This window comes from Syngnathoides biaculeatus, chromosome 17 (genome assembly GCF_019802595.1).
Source record: "Syngnathoides biaculeatus isolate LvHL_M chromosome 17, ASM1980259v1, whole genome shotgun sequence".
Classification (NCBI taxonomy): Eukaryota; Metazoa; Chordata; class Actinopteri; order Syngnathiformes; family Syngnathidae; genus Syngnathoides; species Syngnathoides biaculeatus.
In genome coordinates this window covers 7,855,480-7,875,836 of record NC_084656.1, presented here as the reverse complement: position 1 = coordinate 7,875,836, position 20,357 = coordinate 7,855,480, and the positions used below count along the sequence as shown (strand labels likewise).

At 39.1% G+C, this 20,357-nt stretch overlaps 2 protein-coding genes across 2 annotated transcripts in view; both read left to right on the top strand.

The window, feature by feature from the left end:
* The first annotated feature begins 1,590 nt into the window (after window positions 1-1,590).
* LOC133491125 (glutamine synthetase-like) lies at window positions 1,591-5,529 on the top strand. Its single transcript, XM_061802025.1, has 6 exons — window positions 1,591-1,756; window positions 1,975-2,136; window positions 2,231-2,377; window positions 2,636-2,763; window positions 2,891-3,090; window positions 5,220-5,529. Exons 1-6 carry the CDS (start codon window positions 1,591-1,593, stop codon window positions 5,527-5,529), a joined length of 1,113 nt encoding a protein of 370 aa, XP_061658009.1.
* Window positions 5,530-11,187: 5,658 nt separating this feature from the next.
* Window positions 11,188-20,357, top strand: part of arrdc1b (arrestin domain containing 1b) — a 42,079-nt gene continuing 32,909 nt past the window's right edge. The window contains exon 1 of the mRNA XM_061801887.1: window positions 11,188-11,593. Coding sequence (XP_061657871.1) covers window positions 11,476-11,593 — 118 coding nt within the window. The 5' untranslated portion in view covers window positions 11,188-11,475. The remainder of the gene's footprint in view (window positions 11,594-20,357) is intronic.

Here is a 20,357-nt window from a genome sequence, read left to right as displayed (position 1 = left end):
TTATGATTTAAATATTAGTTCTCGACAACTAGAGGCTTTTCATTCCCCAAACGCGAACATAAAGCAAAGTACGTAGTGAATTTGAGTATTTTTTTTAGATTTTAATGGACTCTAACATGGGAAAAAAACAAGCAGTAATCCAATACAACCAAACAAAATTGATTGATTTGTTATATAAGAGCGTCAATGAGCATGGGATGAGGGTGAGGTCGGAGGATACACCTGCATATGCAACCCCGGGTCGAGGGACCACAGCCGGGCATCCAGGAGGGAAAATAAGTGACGAGCCTCTATGAAACATCGGTCCGGCCTTTTTATGGCCAACAAGGAACCAAAAGGGGGTTTTCACTCCCGTTTTCTCCCTCTTTTCTCATCACCTTACGAAATGTGACGCACACCCCGTCTCCTTGACCATGACTTTTTATATTTACGATCAATTTGTGATTTAAGCCAGTGGATGTACAGAGTATCAATTATTGGATTTCAGCTAACGAGACCATTTTCCCCCTAGCATGGCCTTGGCCCACCCTTATCTCTAATAATGACATGGGTGTTTCACTTTTTGTAATGACATTCATGTGGAGATGTGATTTGTTTGCGCCCATTTGGCGCAGTTGAAAACAGATTCAACGTTGGACATTCACATTTGCAGCAATCCAGTTATTAGTGGTGTTCATGTAATGTTGTTACAGTATTATATCCCAGCCTAATCCGTCAGGGATTATGGTTAATGACGCACATCTGGAGTGGTGTTTCTCCTCTGGTTGTGGCTATCAATCGATTCTTTGTCCTGGCTATGCTCACCAAATGTTATTCATCTATGTGGACAGGAGACGCCTTTGGTGAGGAACCATCTCGGGTTGGCCACTAATTGATTTAGCACAACAATGCCACCCACGGCTGTCCAGTCTTTCCTTTGATGCTGCTAATCCACTTTGCATCAGAGTTCCGAAACAAACATCTGTCTTGCCCTGGCCAGCTATGCACGTTGTTTCAATTAGCGTTGGTGTGCAAGAGCGAAACATCTGTGACGTCCGGCCTCACCTTGCCGTGGGAACATGAAAATGTTTTCATGTAAAATCAAAAAAGAATTGAGAACGGAAGGAAATTTATTACAGAACTCCACAAACTCGCAAAAAGACGCACACACACACGGCCAGTCAGTCTGTGATGTCACGTTCTATGTGAGACAACAGTTGGACGCCAATCATGGGCGTTCAGTTAATTACCACAAACAGGTTTTGCCCTGCGCTGATGGAGAGCTGTCTGTAGAGACCTTACGCCACCAGACAAAGACAAAGTAAGTTGTGTGCTTTACGTGAAATACCTCGTTTTTTTTATACAGAATACAAGTGATGTATCTTTATGATCTTATTTAACTGAAAAAATTGGATAACTTTTATAAATATTAGCTACCAAAACAAAAGTATGAAGATATGTCTGTTGAGATGGTTACTTCAGAAATGTAATGCAAGAAAGATGAAAATAGAAAAATGACAATCATTGCCAAGAGGCAACAGAGGAAACAAAATTAGGGCTGCTACGAGTTGCCTACTGTCTTTGCAGGATAGAAACCTCTTCCAGGTAAACATGACATCAGTGTCGAATTCTTGGCTTAACAAGACCGTACGTGAGCATTACATGAGGTTGCCACAAGGACAAAAATGCCAGGTGACTTACATCTGGATTGATAGAACTGGAGAGGAACTCCGCAACAAAACCCGGACTCTGGATACGGAACCAAAAAGTATACAAGGTAAATATACTGTTTTAATGATTGACTACTTCACAACAACTTTTAGGGATCAAGGAAATTTTAAATGTTGAGGTTAGTCCTCTAATTAATCAGCATGATTATCAGAATGGTAAATTAAAGTGTTTCTGGAATCTGAACATGTTCTGACAAACAAATATTCTTTCATTTGGGGAAGCTTTTTGGTGTTTTGTTTCATGTGGTAATCTGATTTGTGATAGATATTCCTGAATGGAACTTTGGTCTCCCAAGCACAAACCAGTCCGAAAGATACAACACAGAGATGTACCTCCTCCCAGTGCACATGTTTAGAGATCCATTTACTCTTGACCCCAATAAACTGGTCCTTTGTGAAGTTTTAAATCACAACCGCATTGCTGCTGGTAACGTCACCACTTTTTTTCTTGAAATACTGGATGTGATTCTCCAAATTCTCCAAACAGGAAATCTCAAATTCCTTTTACATGTCTGATTTAGAAACAAACCATCGGAGGAGCTGCAAGAAAGTCATGGACCAGATTAAAGAGTACCAGATATGGTTTGGCATAGAGCAAGAATATACACTCGTTGGAAAAGATGGACATCCAATTGGTTGGCCTCAAAATGGATTCCCTCCACCTGAAGGTCAGTAGATTGAAAGGATGGTCCTGAGATACAATTCTTGCCCATTCATTCTTTCGAAAATACACTGTGGCATTGAGTTCAAGGCTGACAGTAGTCCGGATGTAACACTGATTTGTAATATCACAAATGTAAAGATATTCTCTTTTGTTCTACAACAACACTTGAACTGTGACCCATCTATTCTAATGCTCCATGCTCTCCTCAGGTAATCCCAAGGGCAATGCAAACATTTATTAACTTTTGTTTGACTATTTAAAGGTCCCTACTACTGTGCAGTAGGCACAGACAAAGCTATTGGGCGGGACATCGTGGAATGTCATTACAAGGCATGCCTCTACGCTGGGATCAAAATCTTTGGAACAAATGCTGAGGGCATGCCATCTCAGGCAAGGAAAGGAAATGAGCATGATTGACTTGTTGATTCTTTCTCTAAGGAATGTTCTTCAACCCCAGAGAGCCTCTTTCTTAGTTCCCTTGTTTAGTCATTGTTCTTGTTTGATTTTCTTGACTTAGTGGGAGTTCCAGGTAGGACCCTGCGAAGGTATTGAGATGGGAGATCACCTGTGGGTTGCACGCTTCTTGTTGCATCGTGTATGTGAAGATTTTGGAGTTACTGCAACACTTGACCCGAAACCAGTGAAGGGAAACTGGAATAGTTCTGGTGCCCACACTAATGTCAGTACTAAGCAAATGAGGGAAGAGGGAGGACTACAGTAAGTAAACTATCCTCTCAAAAAGTTTTGTGCTATTAATTTATAATGTGCACTGTGAATTACTGAAATCTTAAACAATGCTTTGAGCTCATTGTATTTCGTCATACAGTGACTGCGGGTATTTATTTACTCAAATCCTAAGCGGACCAGGTATCTATAAGGCAGGGGCGGGGAACCTTTTCGACCGAGAGGGCCATAAATGCTGAATATTTTAAAATGTAACTTCAAAAGAGCCATACACTATTTTAAAAACTAAATAGAGGTGTATTTACGCATTTATGTAAGACCAACACTTCTTCTACAGTACAATAAGTCTGAATTATTTTCAATAACATTGTTATGCTGCTGTTGCTAACCAATGATGACAAAAGTACTTCTTATCATTAATACGACTTCTGGTGCCGCATGGTTTATAGTCTGTTTCATACGTCGTTAGATTAAGCTTCATGCAGGCCTTGAGACTTTCATCCGTTAATCGTCAACGTAATTCAATTTGATTCGCCATCGTGATGGTACGATGTTGAACAGTTGTTGCCGACAAAAGCATGTATTATATTCGTTTGATTATCTTGTCTTTATGCAAAGTTGTCAAAATGTTTATTGGCAACACCAAGTAAGAATGCTATGGCACACTCCCCATCTATGAATTTAGACACACAGCAGAACCCTCTCTCTCCACAAAGGCTGTCCATTCTTGTTGAAAAACGTCGATACTCCTCATCTTTTTTTCTTTGCTGTTGACTTACTTTCCACCATTATGTCAAAGCTCTTCCATAATTAGTTGTTCTGACCCAATCTGTGTTCGACCATTCTGCGCCTGCACACATTGACTGGACAGGAAACTACGGCAACCCCACGAGGACAAACTGTCTCTGCATCATAGGGGTTGCCCGCAGGACAGAAATCACAGTATGTACAGTACAGTATGTCGTTATGAGACCTCTGTGAGCCATATGCAACCATCAAAAGAGCCAGATATGGCTCACGAGCCATAAATTCCCGACCCCTGCTACATAGGGTAAGAAAGAGGACATTATTTGCGGAGATGTGATTTCCTTAAAGCAGATGATGGTCCTGAAAGAGGTGCTGCATTATTAGTGTAAGTCACTATTTGCGGAAGGACGGTATACAAATATCTTAATGATCAATTTGAATCATATTACAAATATTTCAAGCAATATGACATGTTGGGCTTTATTTTCATGACTGGTGGGAATCTGGCACTGTGTGGCGTAACTGAGCAGAGGTGAGCTTGCCCGATGTTGTTAATTTTGTGGACCTATGCACCCCAGTGCCAAAGAGGGACAAAAGCACTGCTGTGGGCGTGATCAAAACCGACTTCAATTGTGGCCAATTGAAATGCTTCCTCTCATTGTCTTTCAGTGTGGTGCACTAGAAGTGCACAAGAAACTTATTTGCTGAAGTCCAGGAGGTCCTCGCATGCAAAGTACATTAGATAGAACTGCAAGAAGACCTCCATGGGCAGATGATGAAAACAGTATTACAAACGATGATGTGAGGGGAGCATTAGGAGACCACCGTGGACCTTGTTTTGTGGATGTGGGAGGAAAACGACGCAGGCACGGGGAGAACATGCAAATTCCACACATGCAGTACGGGCCGGAGTTTGAACCCAGGTCCTCAGAACTGTGAGGCTAACGCTCTACAGTTGCACCACCGTTCCATCATGCCACAGCTGTGGGACCATTTTAAATAAAAGTAATAATAGTAATTGCATATAACGAACTGATTTCTACAAAGATTCAGAGGGTTGTGCTCCGATCAAATTCACCAAAGTCGTATTAGATCAGCAGTGTGATACTGCGCCAGACATATGATAGCTGTGGTCCCGTCAGGCATAGATTTTGACTGACTTTCTGCCACCAAATTGTCATTTTGAAAACTGCATGTCAAGGGACACACACTCATTGTGCTGGTCCACTTATCTTATTGCAGAGTCATCTGCAGGGCTACAGCAGGGATACAATCGGGATGTTTCAGTTTTTGCACTCTGCTGTGGATACGCCATCTATGAAAATAGAGCCCGAGTGTTAGGAGAAAATATACAGTACTTCTTGAGTGCTGAAAAGAAGCAATCACACATTCACTTGTGTAATCTTTGATGACAGATACATTGAGCAGGCAATCAAGAAGCTGAGCAAAAAACACATGGAGCATATTAAGATGTACGACCCACACGGTGGTCAGGACAACACGAGACGTCTCACAGGTCATCATGAGACATCCAAGATCAACGAATTCTCTGCTGGGATTGCAAACAGAGGTGCCAGTATCCGCATTCCTCTCCAGGTGGGTCAAGAAAAGAAAGGCTACTTTGAGGACCGCCGCCCTGCAGCAAACTGTGACCCGTACCTTGTGATCAAGGCCATCGCAACCACCTGCTTGCTTGATGATGAAGAAGAAGTGAAGGTCAATTAGATAATATGACAAAGCTCAGTGTATCTTGACTGCTTGTAGGATCGTTTAAAATTAAAGTCCGTTTTTAGTTTACTTGAAGAATTTGAGAGTTGGTTTATTGTCACTTAAATATAGTAATCATCATTTTTGGGGGTTGGGTACAAGTTGAATGGACACACTGACAATTTACCATTTCCTGTATGATTTCTATGAATTAAATGCACAAGTTACAAAAGCGTTTTTACAGTTTTTACCCAAGTTTGAATTTAGTTACACACCTTTAGTGGAGTACTATGTTGTGCCGTAACATTCCAAGTAGTACTGAGGTCTTGGTGAGAAGATTAGCAGGAGAAGATCCCAACTAAACTGCAGTAATATCTTTGTTTCCATAGGGCAGAAAGAATATTTCATGAGCAGTGCTGTCTGTCTTGCTGCTCCAAGTGTTTTAAAGTAGCAATTGTTTTATGGATTACTGATATCATAACGTTTTGTGTGTTGCATTATATGCTGGCATTAAGATGTCTGACTTTTGTTTGATGAAATTAGATGATTTGGTTAGATAATGTGGTGTTTCAATAAGATGTTTAATTCTCTTGTGTTTTTTTTTTTTTTTTTTTTTTTTACTGTGAGCCTCCACTGAAAAAAACACTTTTGACAAAAACTGCCGTATTTGGAGAACTGTGCAAGTCAGAATCATCTTCTTTTCCTTTCCTCAAAGTGATGTTATACGGAAATGTTCAATTTCTTAATAGAAGGTGAGAAGAGGCACTAAGGAATACTTCAAAAGGAGTCCTTTAAGTTTTACTGTGTTTTTGTTTAATGTGGTACAGAGGTACAAAACTAATTAAAGAAAGTTGTTTTTTTTAATGATCTTGCTATGGACTTTCACATTTATAAACAGGGGTTACCTGTACTTTGCTTTGTAATGATTTCTGACAAATCAGAACTAAAAACAATAAAAAAGGAAAAGGGCATAACACGGACTGAATGTTTTAGTGTTAGTAGTTCAAAGATTCCCTAAAAAAAGTAAAGACAACCAACCCAAAAATATTTTGAATACAGGGACAGCTTTTTCTAGATTTAACATTTAATTTGAATTCATGTTGATGGCGGCAAAACAAATTGTGAAGGGTGCTGGAAAATTTTTAGAAGTTAGCGTGTGTGTGTGTGGGGGGGGGTGTACAGTACTTTATGTGCACTTTTTAGTATTTCAAGGGCACTTTTTACCATGACGAGTGGGTGGGTTCTGATTGAGAAATTTCATCCTGAAAAGTAATCCTCCACGGACATGTATACAGTGGGTGGAGGACATGGGGGTGGGATTGCTGTTTGAAATTTTGCAATTCTGAAAACCGTATTGTTGCCAAGCAAAGGGGCACATCACACATTGGGTAAAAAGCATAGGGCAATAAGAGCAGTTGTGGTTTCGCTACCTATCAACAGAGATAACTAAATCGGGTGGCACTGACCCCCCCACCCCTGCTACACACACGTTTTACCCCAAGTGGCACTATGTCTGTAGTGATGGGCTCCTTTGCTCGGCCACAATACCCTTTTTCAGGAATAACCCATTGATGGCTGGTTATCTGGCAGTAAAACGTGCCCCCAATGTACAAAATGCGCCCCCAAACTACTGCCCCCCCACAGTTCCTCAACCACCCCTGTCCGTAAACACTTTAGATTTACATCAACATGAATTCAAATTAAAAGTGTTATTCTGCCTTCTTAAAAAAAGTATGACATACTGAGAATGTATTATTTCCTTTATTTGTTTGTCTGGATGAGCAATACAGGTTTTATGGGCTTTTGTAGTACACAGGCAAGTCTGAATTTCATGCTGTGTGCCATGATTGTTGTATCATTTTGTGCTACAAAATGCCGGGCAGCATTGAGGGGTACTGGAATTGATGAAGCGTAATTCAGAGCAAGAAGAAGGTGCAGACTGTACCCAACTAAGATGCAGTAATAATCATTGTTTATACACAGCAGAGGGAATGTACAGTATACCTGTGAGTACGTACAGTAGGTGTTTCCGCTACATGTGTGTTATACTTGCAGACTTTTGTTGTGTGAATTTATGTTTGTTTATTTTTATTTGTTTTAACATTACGCTGTTTAAATAACACAATATTTAATTTGTCTCAGTATTGCAAAAATGGGAGTGACAAAAAACAACTTGAACCACTTTGTTTGCACAAAGTGATCTTACACGACATTTGCTCATTTCTTGACAGCAAGTGAGTGACAACAGGCACCAAGGAATACTTTAAAAAGTCTTTTAAGTTTAAGAGAGTGGTACAACATTTTGTTTTTTTTTTTCTTTGACAAATTCGTAGTATAAAAAGGGAAAAGGCCAAAGTATCAACAGACTACGTCAACGCAATGAATACTTACTACTGTATATACAATAATTACAAACACTCAAGAAGGTTGTCAATTTTAAAGTACTGTGTCCAACAGTCGGATTAGTTGGCACAAAATTATGTTATTGAAAACACACACATTATCACATTTTTTGAAACATGGCCACGACCTAAATTGATGTTTAACAAAATCCCCACTAGGTGTTGCTATAGACTTTCTTCACGGTGAATTTCAGGCCCGAATCATGGAGGTATTGTATGAGTCACAATTCCGTTTGTGGATTGTTGATTTCCTGTTGGACCTCTTGCTTTCAATATAAACTATTTGCCTTTGTTTAGTTATCCTTTATTTTAGTTCGTCCTCTGAGTGGCGTTTATTGTCATTAGTTTCCCTCCTTTCTATCAATGCCTCATGTCCATGATGACCCTAAAGTCAATTGTAGCCCACTTTACAGGGTTTCTGCAGGATTCACCATATTGGATCACTTACGACTATTACAAACAATATCAGCGTTTCACTTTCTACTGGCACTATATATTCCACCACTGTACTATAGGAAAAAGAAAATGTTGTGGCGTTCACCATGAGCACACCTCAACCCAATTTGTTTCCAAGAACTTTTCATATACTGTCAGGATCAATGATAAAACTCTTCTCTCTGTGTTTTGGAATGTATTCACATTTGCCTTATTTTAAGCATTGGTGAGACAAGGGGTTAGTATCTGTTACTTCCTGACATATGTATGATCTTACCACTTTTGGGTGTTCTATCTTAGAATGAATGACTCATTAATTACAGAAGCTGCTTGAGCAGTCACTTTTATGAGTAAACAAAAAAAGCCATATGAATATAGACTGCAAACTAGATTTCCATGGATACAGGCAGTAACCAAGCAACCATTGTGTTTGGCTGTCGTCATAGAAATATCTGTTGCAGGGTCCTTACCTAGAAAATTAACAGTTTGATGGGTCATTAATAATGGAAATATTTCATGTCTCTGTCCTCATTCATATGTAAAAGCTTAACTGGTCTCAACAGTACAAGAGAATCAAGTTCCTTGTTGTGATTTTGTTCTTACATCCACTTCTGTGTCCTCAGCAATTGCTTTTCAATGCAGGAAGTACAGACACAAAGATCACAAGACAGTAAACAAGAACTGAAAGTTATGATAAAAAGGTAACTTCAGTGTGTGACACACAGTATGTCGACTGTGCTGTACTGCATGTCAGTAATGTAAAAAAATAAAAAATAAATTTTTATATCAATGAACTCCGTGTTTACATGCTTGATAAGAAACAATGCTTGATAAGAAACAATGGAAAATGTGAAGTTAGAGACTAGTTAGCTTTGTTTTTATATTATCTTGTAATATCAGGATAATATGGCCATATCAGAATCATCAATCAAACATCACACAATATGGTGATCCGCATTTTATGTAAATATATAATTTGTGCTTGCACAATCAGACCTTGGATTTTGAAACGTGTTTAACAATCAATGGTCACCAGAAAAACAATATTTGAAAACAGTCCCCACATTACCATATTCCATTGCCCTGATATAGAAAAAGGATTTTCCATTTCTGAGGTATAATTTGGATTTTGGCACAAGCCAAATTCATGAGTTGTGACGTGAAAATATCCCAACAGAGATGGACACGATGTGATTTGTTCACATTAATTTTGTGAGATACACAGTTTCTTGTCTTTCAAAAATGAATATGAATAATTTATGTGATATGCATTTATTCATTTTTTTCTCATAGAAGGTATAGTAAACATCTGAACAGAGCCAGTATTCTCTCAAAGCATCATTTACATGGAGAGCCACAAAGGTGGAACACTTGTCAATGGCTGAATATTGTTTGAAAGTAACCAAGTACTTCAAGTACTTTGTTATTGTACTTGAGCACCATTTCCAGATATTCTCTTCACGAGAGCAGACATTTTTTTATTTTCACGGTGTACATTTGAAAATAGATTCTGTATAATAGATGTAATTGGACAACAACAGGTGATCCTGTTGCTGAAAGCAAAACAGATTTGGAGAAGCAAGATGTTTTCCTTTCATGTATTCATATTCTTTGATATTGTTCTCTGCAATAATGTTTAATGGGAAATGCATTGGCTTCTGGATTCTTAGCAGTCGGTGTCCAATCTGACATGTATTATTATTATGATTTTTAGTTATCATCGTCAGCTAATTATTATTTTTTTTTTGTTTCTCAATTCACAACATCATCAAAGCTATTTGATCGCTTAAAGGTCGCTCCAACACTAGCAAGCTCTTAACCAACAACATGCTACTTCCAATACGGTTGTTCTTCTCAGTACAAGAAATAAGTTAATAAAAAAATGTGAACTATTTGTGTGCTTCTTTTGTTTGTTTGTTTGTGTGTGTGTGTGTGTTTGTGTGTGTGTGTGTGTGTTGTGTGTGTGTGTGTGTGTGTGTGTGTGTGCCTAGTTATCAAAACTGATGTTGCAGTATGTTAAAGTAAACACATGATGGTGGCTTTGGGAGCATTCGAATCAACATATAATGTGATGTCTCAAGTACAAGGGCAGCCATTACTCTTGAGGCATGGAACAATTACAATTGAGGCACTTGATAAAATTGCATTGTACCACATACCACATTTGTTTTTATTATGACCTTGTCTAACTAAGCAAAAAAAAAAGGGGGGGGGGGATCCTTTTTGTACTTTTGTGCATTTCAGGTTGTACTTTTTTTTTACTTAACTGTAGCAAAATAGAAAATGTAATTTTAAAAAAATTCTCCCCGTGGCTACGTGGGGTTTCTCCCGGCACGCTGTGGCGACCCCGAAAGGGACAAGCCGAAAGAAACACACTCCGATTCCCCCCTCTCCCACATCCCAAAAACATGCAACATTTGTCTGTCTCCCTGTGTCCTGCGATAAGCTGGTAACCAGTCCAGGGTCCATTTTCTTAGCCACTTATCCTCACAAGGGTCGCGCGGAGTGCTGGAGCCAATCCCAGCTGTCAAGCAGGAGGCAGGGTACACCCTGAACTGGTTGCCAACCAATCGCAGGGCACATAGAGACAAACAGCCGCACTCACAATCACACCTAGGGGCAATTTAGTGTCCAAATAATGTTGCATGTTTTTGGGATGTGGGAGGAAACTGGAGTGCCCGGAAAAAAAAAACACACAGGCACAGCGAGAACATGCAAACTCCACACAGGTGGGGCCAGGATTGAACCCGGGTTCCTCAGAACTGTGAGGCCAACGGTTTACCAGCTGCCCCACCTTGTCGCCTCACGTTTGCATCTTAATCCATGAATTTGTACACGTCGTGATCTCTTATTAGATTCTTTTGACTGTCAGAGTTTATGGCACAGCTCTTTGCAGCTGGCTATTTTTTTTTTTTTCTTGTTATATCACATTAAAATGTTGACTTGGGTTCGTGAAATTAAATGTCGGTCACCCGAAACCAGCATGCAGTAGAGTACATGTTGAGCGTCAGAAAAGTCAGTTTGACCCTCCCATGGCAGTCAGCGTCCCGTTTAGTGAGTTGACGTCAGTTCTCAAGTCGAGCAGGCGTCGCGTCTTCGTGCAACGCGACCGAGTAGTGCAGTAGGCATGGGGAAGCTACAAGAATTTGACATCACTTTCGCCAACAATAAGGTGGTTTACAGCCCGGGAGAGTCTATCGGCGGAACTGTCAAAATACGAATCAGCAACTCGCTGCAGTACAAAGGTAAGGTAACGTCTTCCTGGGGGGAAAGGAGGAGTGTTTGTAGTCCGATCAAGGACACATAAATGTGGACCAAATTGGCCGTTGATGACGGCATAATCTGCAACAAGACATCACGGTGTTGCACGGCTGTAATGCGTTTGAAATGCCTCGAGGTCGTGTATTTTGTCTCTCGCACCCTTTATTTTCTGTGGCTTCAGAGCCAGTCGGTGGTGTTTGGTTATCAAGTCGTTTGAAAGCCACATCCTGGACTACACGCCGCCTGATACGTGCTTCCACTTGTTGTCTCAACATGACTTGAACTTGTTTGGGTGTGGAACATGGAGAAATAGTGATGTCAAATGAGTTAGGGAGGCACATTCAAAAAGGTTTTCTGCCAGAAATGTGAAACAGAGAATTCAATGCAACCGACAATGATGGGGATGAAGTCGAGTAGTAGCAGTAGTTCCCCTGGAAATGAACAATGGCTCCATTGTATAGTAATAATCCTCATGGGGATTATTCTGTCATAATGTAACGAATACCGTTGTTTTGAGAGAATTAAACCAATTCACTTATGGTGTATTTGTTTGCTAAACAAAAGCCCAATAAATTTCTAACTAAACTTGAAAATGTGTTTAAATACTGCACTTATGCTCTGGTTTGTTGACAATCTCCTGGAAGGAGAGCCTGAACGATCAGAAAACGATGTAACACAGAAGTTGAAGGTGAAGAAACTACAGGCAATGTGTGCTGTGCATAAAGGAACCTCCAGAGTCAAGCGTTGCAAAATTAAATTATTTTCAAGAAAAATATAGATCTAAAGTTGAAGAAACACTTTGGAGCCCACAGCACTTGCATTGCATGCAAAACCTCACACAGAATGTCAACACATTCCGCAAGTCCTCATTGGTAGTAGAGAGGTTCATATGGCTGACTTTGGATAAATTCTTTCTCCTTTATGTGTGAAAGTTGGCATTAAAGTTTGTCTTCTGTCTTTGGCCAGTGACTAATCCAGGGTGTAGTCTGCTTTTCTGTCAGTCTGCCAAAGTACTGGGTGTACTGGTGAAGTGACTCACCTTCACATTGTCTGCCAGCTTGCTTTGAAAAATATTGTCTGTTTTAGTGACACCTAAGGCTGAAAGTGGGCCTTTCGTTTAAAAAACTTAATTGTCTGTAGAGGCTTTTCACATCTGCCATTGGCCTTTAGCGGTTCCTGATAGTGTTCTGACTCATGCCTGGCAGTTAGTCCAATACAACAACTGAGACCATCAGCAAGTCAGTGGGCTGCGGGAGTTAAGATAGGCCCTGATTCTGTGGATGAAAATACCCCGAGTCAAATGGCAGTTTTTTCCTCTCTCATTTATTTGACCAAGGGAGTGGCTGTGTTTACTTAACACTTGTTGTTTCGTACTCTCCTCTGCATTAAAAAAAATGCATACAGAAAGATGCAAGCTATGCATACCTGTTTGCTTTATGGTCACGCTGGCATTTTTAGTATCAGCTGCACAGTAAAAAAAAAAAAAAAATCCATGAAGTCAAAAGCTCTTGTGAAGAGTCATGTGATGATATATATTTTCCAAATGTAAAAACTATCTGTTGTGTTCAAAATAGAAGTGGAACAATCAACTAATCAACTATCAAATTGATTGACAACTATTTTGATAATCAATTAATTGTTTAGAGAGCTTGATTAATTCTAATTTCTGTAGTCCTCTATGAAAGCAGACATGTTTATCTGTGTCATCAAAATAAGACATTTTCACACATCTGCTTTTACTTTGCAAAACAATGATCAACTTTTTTCCTTACCTTCTGACACATTAGTGACTAAACCAGTAACTGAATCATCGTCTATTTACCTGCATTATCTGCACTCAATTTGAAGTAATGTCCTGTTTTTGAATAAAAGGATTGAATTTTTGGTTAAATCAAATTCACCAATTGTTAGGATGAGTTTAATTTTTCCTCTATTCCAGGGAAATAAGGACCAAACCCTTTTATGAACGGCTAAAATCTGACAATAACATCATATACCTTAATGGATTTGTAATTACCTATAGATGCCACGCAAAAGAATTTAACACAGAGAGAATAAAAAAGAACATACACTGGTATTCCCTTTGATTTAATTTATTTACTGGAACACAGACAAAGAATAATCAGCACAGCATTAACACCATACATTTAACATGTATACAATCGTGCTTAATTAATGATATAATGTCTATAATGGGATATGCGGCTCAGAAAGTGGATTATTTATATATATATATATATATATATATATATATATATATATATATATATATATATATACATGTTTCAGCAGCACGGTGGACGACTGGTTAGAATGCATTACAGTTCTGAAGAACGAAGTTGAAATCCCAGCCACGCCTGTGTGGAGTTTGCACGTTTTCCACGTGCCTGTATGGGTTTTCTCCGGACACTCTGTTTTCTACCACATCCCAAAAACATAGAATAATTGCAGACTCTGAATTGCCCCTAGGTATGCTTGTGAGTGCAAATCGTTGTTTGTTTATATCTTCCAGTTCAGGGTGTCCCCTGTCTATTGCCCAAAGATAGCTGGGATAGGCGCCAGTGCTCCTGCGACCCTTGTGAGGATAAGCAGCTCAGAAAAATGGATAAATGACTGTATATATGTATAATATATACTATATTAGTATATTTTAGTCATATCTAAATGATTAAACAAACAACCTTCATTTGATGTTTAACAATAATATTAGCTAGCATACTCTCCTAATAACATGCAATTACTGTATTCACTACCACAGTGTGCATACATTTCTGATGCAAATGCTGTTAAATATTTGTGGTTTCTCTCTCTTTTTTTTTAATACTATTTTTGCGCTGGCCACTTATATGCAAGTTCATGTCTACTTTTTGTTGGCAAGAGTTTTTTTCTGATTTTTGTCATCCTGAAGCAGGTGGCATTTCGGCTGTGCTGGATGGATTCATTTTTACTGCAAGGTCATCATTGCTCTAACTTGAGTTTAGTTTTAAATGTTGTGGCAATGGAACAGTTTTAAGAAGCTTTCTAAATTACAATATCATTGTGTTTTCCTTTTTAGAATTTGTTGTTGATTGTGGGTTTATGCACTTAACTTGATGATAAGATAGCTGCATTCCTTTGGGCAGGTGAACAAAAACAGAATACCCGGATTACCTTGTTGATCGTTTGTTTCAATGCAGGTGACATGACAGATTTTTCTGTAATCCGCCAAAGTGCATTCCTCAGGGGACGTCTCTGGTTAATGGATAATCTGTTTGACAAATGGGTTCTCAGACCTCAACAGTGCTTATTGTAAATAAATGAATTTTCACATCTAACGAAAAGATGATGTTATCGTCATCATTTGTTTCTTGGTTTTGGGGATTACGCAGAAAATTAAGGTGCAGATGCAAGAATCCCCCAACCCCTTTGTTGTTTTTGCCATTTGTTCATTCATTCATTTTCCATGCTGCTTATCCTCACTAAGGTCTCAGGCATGCTGGAGTTTATCTCAGATCTCTTTGGGCGAGAGGCGGTGTACACCCTGAGCTGGTCGCCAGCCAATAGCAGGGAACAAATCAGCAAATAACCATTTGTATTTGTGACAACATGGAAAACGTATTGAAAATCAAAACCAAGGTAACGCTGAACACAGTGGCACACAGCGGCGTTGGCTGGAGGAGCTATGTCTTTGTCTTTTTGTAATTGAAATTTACACCTCAAAAACCAGCAACACCAAAATGTATCTATTACAAAACACCACGTTACTACATATTGAAAGTTATTTTTCCGTCAGTGCAAATGTCTTAATTTTTCCAGTAGAGTAATGTCCTCTTGTGTTTGATATCTTCAATGTGCTATTGTCTGGAAATCACAGGCTTGTTGAGAGAGTCTGTAAATGTACAGGTGTAGTTCAAAAAATTACAATATCTACAATACAATACAATATCTATCTATACATATTTCAGTAATGCAATTACAAGTAGTTACAGACAAATATTACATAGGTTTACGATACACAGTGAAATGGTTCATGACCATGATTTTATTTTTTTGTCATTTTGATCGGGCAAAATGGGTCCTAGTGGACAGCATGGGTGCCTCATAGTTCTGAGATTTGGTGTCCATCATGCCTGTGAGAATTTTGCATGTTCTCGCCGTGTCTGCATGGGTTATCTGTTGATACTCTAGCATCCTCCCACATTATGAAAGCATAACAAATTAATCTCAGACTAAATGATCCATATCTGTGAATGCGTATTTATCTCTATGTGCCCTGTAATTGGCTAGCAACCAATCCAGCGTGTCCCTCAGGGTCACCCAATGTGAGCTTGGATAGGCTCCAGTGTCCTATGACACAATTGCAGACCATCTCAAGAAATTATATGGCATGAGGTACAATTAAATTAACAACAAAAAAAAAAGTGGACTCAAAAACCTCAAAATTAAGAAGAAATTGCCCTTCTGAACAGTATTTTTCCTGTGTATTGAATGAATTTTGATAGAGTTTCACTATTGGAATTGAACTCCTAAAATAAATGAACTTTTATACAATTTGTTAATTTACTGAGATTCACCTGTACCTCATACAGTGTTACAATGTCTTAATTACATCCTGCAGTCCCGTGACCCGTTTGCAAAGATATTCCAGTTAAAATGCATTGCACTCCATTTCAGGCTTTCAGAATTAATGTGCTGAAATTGCTGAGTCTGCATTTTGCGTTCAGCGTCATAGCGCCTCTCAAGCTTGACTGCTGATTATTCGATCATCAAGACCACTTGAATCATGCTAAACCAGGAAAACCTCGGCTGGTTGAATTTTGTCTTTAGATTAGCAGTTGGTTTGTTGAGTTATCCTGGCTAATTATTGAAATAAGTTCTACACTGTATCACTCAATGGGATGAAAGCAATAGCGTTTGAACATAAATGGAATCAGACCACTAATGTACACTTAGAGGGGGCAAGTCCCAATAACAATACAGCCCCGCACATTATTTCCAGACTCAAGATAGTTCACAGGCAGGAGAGAATTAGTTGCTCAGGACATATGAAAGTGGACTGTCAATGTACTGTATGTTATGCAGTCTCTGTGCCGTCCTTTGCGCTTGTGTGTGAGACACATTCAATATTTTAGAGACCGAATTCACTGTCTCACTGTTTTATTGATGATAATGCCATTCGACAGTATTTCTATTGATTGTCTTCCTTTCAAAGACATTTATTGAGTGGATTCATAAGAAACACGTTATTAGTTACAAGATAAACAGGTGCTGTAGTTGTGTTACTGTTGTTAGGTTTCATTAGATGACCAGTATGGTCAAATAAATGACATGGATGTCATTAAAGCTCGGCTCGGACCTTTCTATGTAGAGTTGAATGTTCTCGCCGTGCGCCGGAAGCATGCCACAGACTGCAACTTCTCACAACAACAGAAGTTCAGATCCTGCCTAGCGTCTATTGTGCACATCAATTTAACTACGTTCAAAAGGTCGTCTGACTTAAATCCAGTTGTAAACTTGTGCATGTAAACAATTAATTCAACACTGAACCAGGGAGAGAGGAACAGCTGTAATACATCATCTGCTATTTGTCTAACAGAAAATAACAGTTTGAATAATATTACTGTAAGTAACAGTAGTTTTTATAACGTCAAATTTGTCAACACTTGAAAATCTGTAATTATTTTTTCCCCCGGTTTTAAAGTGTGTTCAAGTTGATGATAAAAAAAAGGCAGAACATACATCAGAAGTATAGTCTTAATGAGCAGCATCTCATCCAAGAAGCACAATCATTTCATCCATTTTGAGTTGAGTTAATGCAGTTGAGTACAGGGTATATAATGAATGCATGATATTACTTTTTTCATAATCTTGGTCGTAGTGGGTCTCAAACCTGTGTCCTCAGACTTCAAAGCCCAGGTCCTTAGAGACTGCGCTTGACATAAATTTCATTCTCACCAACGCTAAAATGCTCAAAAACACAAAGTTGAATTAAACTGAACATTTATTGAGATCTTCACCCAAATATAATACTATACTTGTTGTTTTATCATTTGATTATTGTTTTAATGATTCGTGTTTTATTGTTGAGCTTTACTGTGTACAGTGCTTTGTTACAGCTGCGGTTATTTGTAGTGCCCTATAAATAACGTTTAGTTGTATTTTGTTCTTTTACACAGACTGAATCACCCTGTTCTAATTGCTCAGAAGGTACACAACAGTGTACTCTGTGCTCTTTCAGCCGTGTGCGCCGGAGATGATAGTATGGTGCACTCATGCAGAAAAAGAAAAACAAGAACATCTGATTAAAAATTGAGATATATAACTTGTTTTTCAAACTTTTTTGCATCATAAAAAATAATATATGTGGGAGAATTGTTTTATTATATTATTCATATAATATCCATTCATCCATCCATTTTCTCAGCCGCTTATCCTCACAAGGGTTGCGGGGAGTGCTGGAGCCTATCCCAGCTGTCAACGGGCACGAGGCGGGGTACACCCTGAACTGGTTGCCAGCCAATTGCAGGCACAAAAAGACAAACAACCGTTCGTACTCAGAATCACACCTATTGGCAATTTAGAGTCTCCAATTAATGCATGTTTTTCTGGGATATGGGAGGAAACCGGAGTGCCTGGAGAAAACCCAGGCAGGCATGGGAAGAACATGCAAACTCCACACAGGCAGGGTTGGGATTTCAACTGAAACACAACCAACCCAACCAAAACCTAGACCATGACATTAACAAACATTTAACTTGATGTTCTACTGCGACAGTACTCTAGTTAAAAATATCACCGCAAGGGATTCTCAGATTTAGCAGAATTTGCTGGCCCTAATTCCCATAATGCTTTGGACTCACGACATTACCAGGACGTGTCATGCACAGTAGCTAATGCATTTTAAGGAATCCTGAATGCAATGATGGTGTAGAGGTACACATGCCTGTCTTTAGTGGACGCAGCCTGTGATTAATTCCTGTTGATTGATGGTGTAGATATGTAGTGACTTACTTGAGACCAGTTCAGGGTGTAGTCTGCCTTTTGCCTGAAGTTTGCTGGGATAGGCTCCCGGACTCCTGCGATCCTTTTGAGGATAAGTGGCTTGGACTATGGATGGATGATTGCAAAGACAAATACTTGTTAAAATACAACCACTGGCATCTGTTTTTTTAAAATAAAGTTTAAGTAATTTATATAGTTCCTATTGTTATTGTTATATATTATTCTTTTGTAATAAAAATAGTGTGTGCAACGCATTCTGGAAATGATGTCATAAAGGTTGCTGTCTGCTTCCATATACCTTTTATATTAGTTAAATGTTTAAACTTGTTTTCACACTTGTATTGTAAACTCTCATCCACTGCAATAAAGTTAAATAAAAAAAAAAACACATTGCTGCTCTCTGTCGCACCGCACACCCAGCGACAGCTCATAGCTAAATGCACAGAATCTTTCCCTCATGATGAAAATACATTTCTGAGTTTCATAGTGCTGCTGCACCGACTCAGACCATAAAATAGTCAATAAAGCATCAGACACAACCCTAACTCTTTCACAGGAATTCCTAACTATATTGTGTACCCTGCCTCCTTCCCGATGGCAGCTGGCATTGGCTCCAGGACTCCCGTGACCCTCGTGAGGATAAGGTGCTCAGAAAATGGATGGATGAATTCATAATCTTTCATGTATCTGTGGATGAACAAGCAAAGCTTGTTTGTAGGGTTTTGTAGGAGTACATGTACAGACGGAATAAGTAACTGGTGTTATTATTGCTTCTATAATCTGTAGTATTTCCATCCATTTTCTCAGTTGCGTATCCTCACAAGGGTCGCGGGAGTGCTGCAGCCTATCCCGCTATCTTTGGGGAGGAGGCAGGGTTCACCCTGAACCGGTTGTCAGCCAATCGCAGTGCACATGGAAATAAACAACCTGTGGCACTCACAATCACACCTAAGGGCAATTTAGTCTCCAGTTAATGTCCATAGTATAATAGATACTTACTTAATTAACTTAATATGACATGCTCTTTAATCCATATTATTTTTTAGTTTTTCATTTTACTTCATCTGCAATTGTAGTTGCATTACAAAATTATTCAGGAATTTACCTTTTCATATCCTGATCCACTATCAATTTCACTCTACACTCCAATGACAATAGATTGTAATTATGTTTTGTAGCACATCCTTTGATAATTTTTTTTAGGCATTACGTCATCCCAGTCTGCGTAGCATGTCCAAAGAGGGACCACAGGTCGGTGAATCTTTTTGCAGCAGCACCCTTTCTCACTGTAAAAATTACAACCAACCTTTGACTCCCACAACCAACAGTCTTGTCTCTATGCCAGTAATTTAGTTCTGTTGTACAAAAATTGACTCTGCTACCTCAGCTCCTTTCAACCCCCCATGGGTCATTTGCCGAAGATTCATCATAAAAGAGAGAATGCTTCTGTAGTTTCCAGATTGTTCAAGAAAGAGATTCATTCCTCTGAACGAAACGTTTACAAACGAAATAAGACTATGTACAGCTAAACACATGCGCATGCACAATAAGTCCGCGGCTGTAAACAAGCAGTACAACATTTGTGCAATATTTTGTGATTTTTTTAAGTAAATGCAGTGTTGTAGTATTGCAGCTTTTGTCAGAATAAATGTTGTTCTTTAATTCCTTGTGGTTCAAATGTGATTCTGACTCACCATTTGCCCAAAAAATGGACCCACTCCTAAATGTAGTGCTTTTCTGCCATTAAACCGTCTGTCTGAGTTTGAG

Coding starts and splice junctions, on each gene's coding strand:
- LOC133491125 (XM_061802025.1), top strand. CDS start 1,591: ATGACATCAGTGTCGAATTCTTGGCTTAACAAGACCGTACGTGAGCAT. Junction 2,764..2,890: donor CTGAGGGCATGCCATCTCAG/GCAAGGAAAGGA, acceptor TTCTTGACTTAG/TGGGAGTTCCAGGTAGGACC. Junction 3,091..5,219: donor AGGGAAGAGGGAGGACTACA/GTAAGTAAACTA, acceptor CTTTGATGACAG/ATACATTGAGCAGGCAATCA.